General features: G+C 38.6%; 1 protein-coding gene across 1 annotated transcript; it reads right to left on the bottom strand.

The window, feature by feature from the left end:
* Window positions 1-335: 335 nt before the first annotated feature.
* Window positions 336-952, bottom strand: LOC109209996 (histone H4). The gene has a single exon (XM_019373368.1). It carries the CDS (start codon window positions 856-858, stop codon window positions 547-549), a length of 312 nt encoding a protein of 103 aa, XP_019228913.1. The 5' UTR covers window positions 859-952; the 3' UTR covers window positions 336-546.
* Between the last annotated feature and the right edge of the window lie 415 nt (window positions 953-1,367).

Genomic DNA, 1,367 nt, shown 5'->3' on the forward strand with positions numbered 1-1,367 from the left:
ATTCTTTAGGTATACTAATTCGTAATTGTGTGATATTCTTTCTTTGGTTTTGGGATTACAGACATATTATTACTTCAGGTTGGACTAAAGCAATTGAAAATGTGAATATTCATAGTAATCTTGGTTTCTGTTGTCTCCTCTTTTTCTATGGATAATAATGCTTGAGAAACTGTTTTAGTAATGACCACAAGCATATAGTCAACTTATTTCCAGTGCTCATATTACACTGGATTGGGTTTTTCTACTCTTTTGAAATTCAACAATTTCATGTATTTCAACGGTGTAACCTTCTGAAATTTAAAGCTGAACAGTCGTTCGATAGGTGAATCAATCAATTAACAACAACAGCGAGCCAGAATTCAACCATTATAATTTCTAGAAAACGAACTTTGTTCCTTGAATCTGCAATGAGAAATTACAATATCAAGACCTTAAGAACGACAACTAGAACAAAGCTGCTGAGAAACCAACACAGAGATACCAGAAATTTCCAGAAAATCTACAATTACTACCAGTACACTAACCTAAAATCACAAATTAAACAACCTAACCACCAAATCCATAGAGAGTCCTGCCCTGCCTCTTGAGTGCGTAAACAACATCCATAGCAGTAACAGTCTTTCTCCTGGCGTGCTCAGTGTAGGTAACAGCATCACGAATCACGTTCTCTAGAAAGATCTTCAGCACTCCACGTGTCTCTTCGTAGATCAGACCAGATATACGCTTCACACCTCCCCTACGAGCCAACCGACGAATTGCGGGCTTCGTAATTCCCTGGATGTTATCCCTCAGCACCTTCCTGTGCCTCTTAGCTCCTCCCTTGCCCAATCCCTTTCCTCCCTTTCCACGACCAGACATTTTCACACAGAAATTTGAAGATAAAAGAAGCTTCTAGGGTTTTGGATTTGAAATGAAATCAGAAATGAAATGTATTCGATGATTTTAGAAGTGAAGGGTGGTAGGTATTTATATATGGTGGATTTGGGCGTCGTGGATTTCGTGGGCGGTTTGAAATGTGGCGGGGCTAAAATCGTAGCCGCTAAATTTTGGGGGGATTTGGCTGTTAATCGACGGATAATAATGATGATCCGTGTGAAAGGTGGAAACTGGTATGAATCGTTGATTGAAATATAATCTACGGCGCGGAGTGCAGCTTTGTGTATAGGTGCGGATTGTGCTTTTCCATGAGATAAAAGAGGGTAACTTTGATGCGGAATCTAATTTTCTTCTATTCATATTTTGCTTAAGGAGAATTATTATTAACCGCAAAAGAGGACAATTTACTGGGTGTAAAGAACTAGTGTTGTCGATTGATCTTTTCCTACAGATAAATTACAGTAATCCAAATTGATCAGGGGTTAACATTT

Source organism: Nicotiana attenuata, unplaced genomic scaffold (assembly GCF_001879085.1).
Source record: "Nicotiana attenuata strain UT unplaced genomic scaffold, NIATTr2, whole genome shotgun sequence".
Classification (NCBI taxonomy): Eukaryota; Viridiplantae; Streptophyta; class Magnoliopsida; order Solanales; family Solanaceae; genus Nicotiana; species Nicotiana attenuata.

What these genes read in the sequence shown, in the direction of transcription:
- LOC109209996 (XM_019373368.1), bottom strand. Translation starts at nt 858, where the DNA reads ATGTCTGGTCGTGGAAAGGGAGGAAAGGGATTGGGCAAGGGAGGAGCT.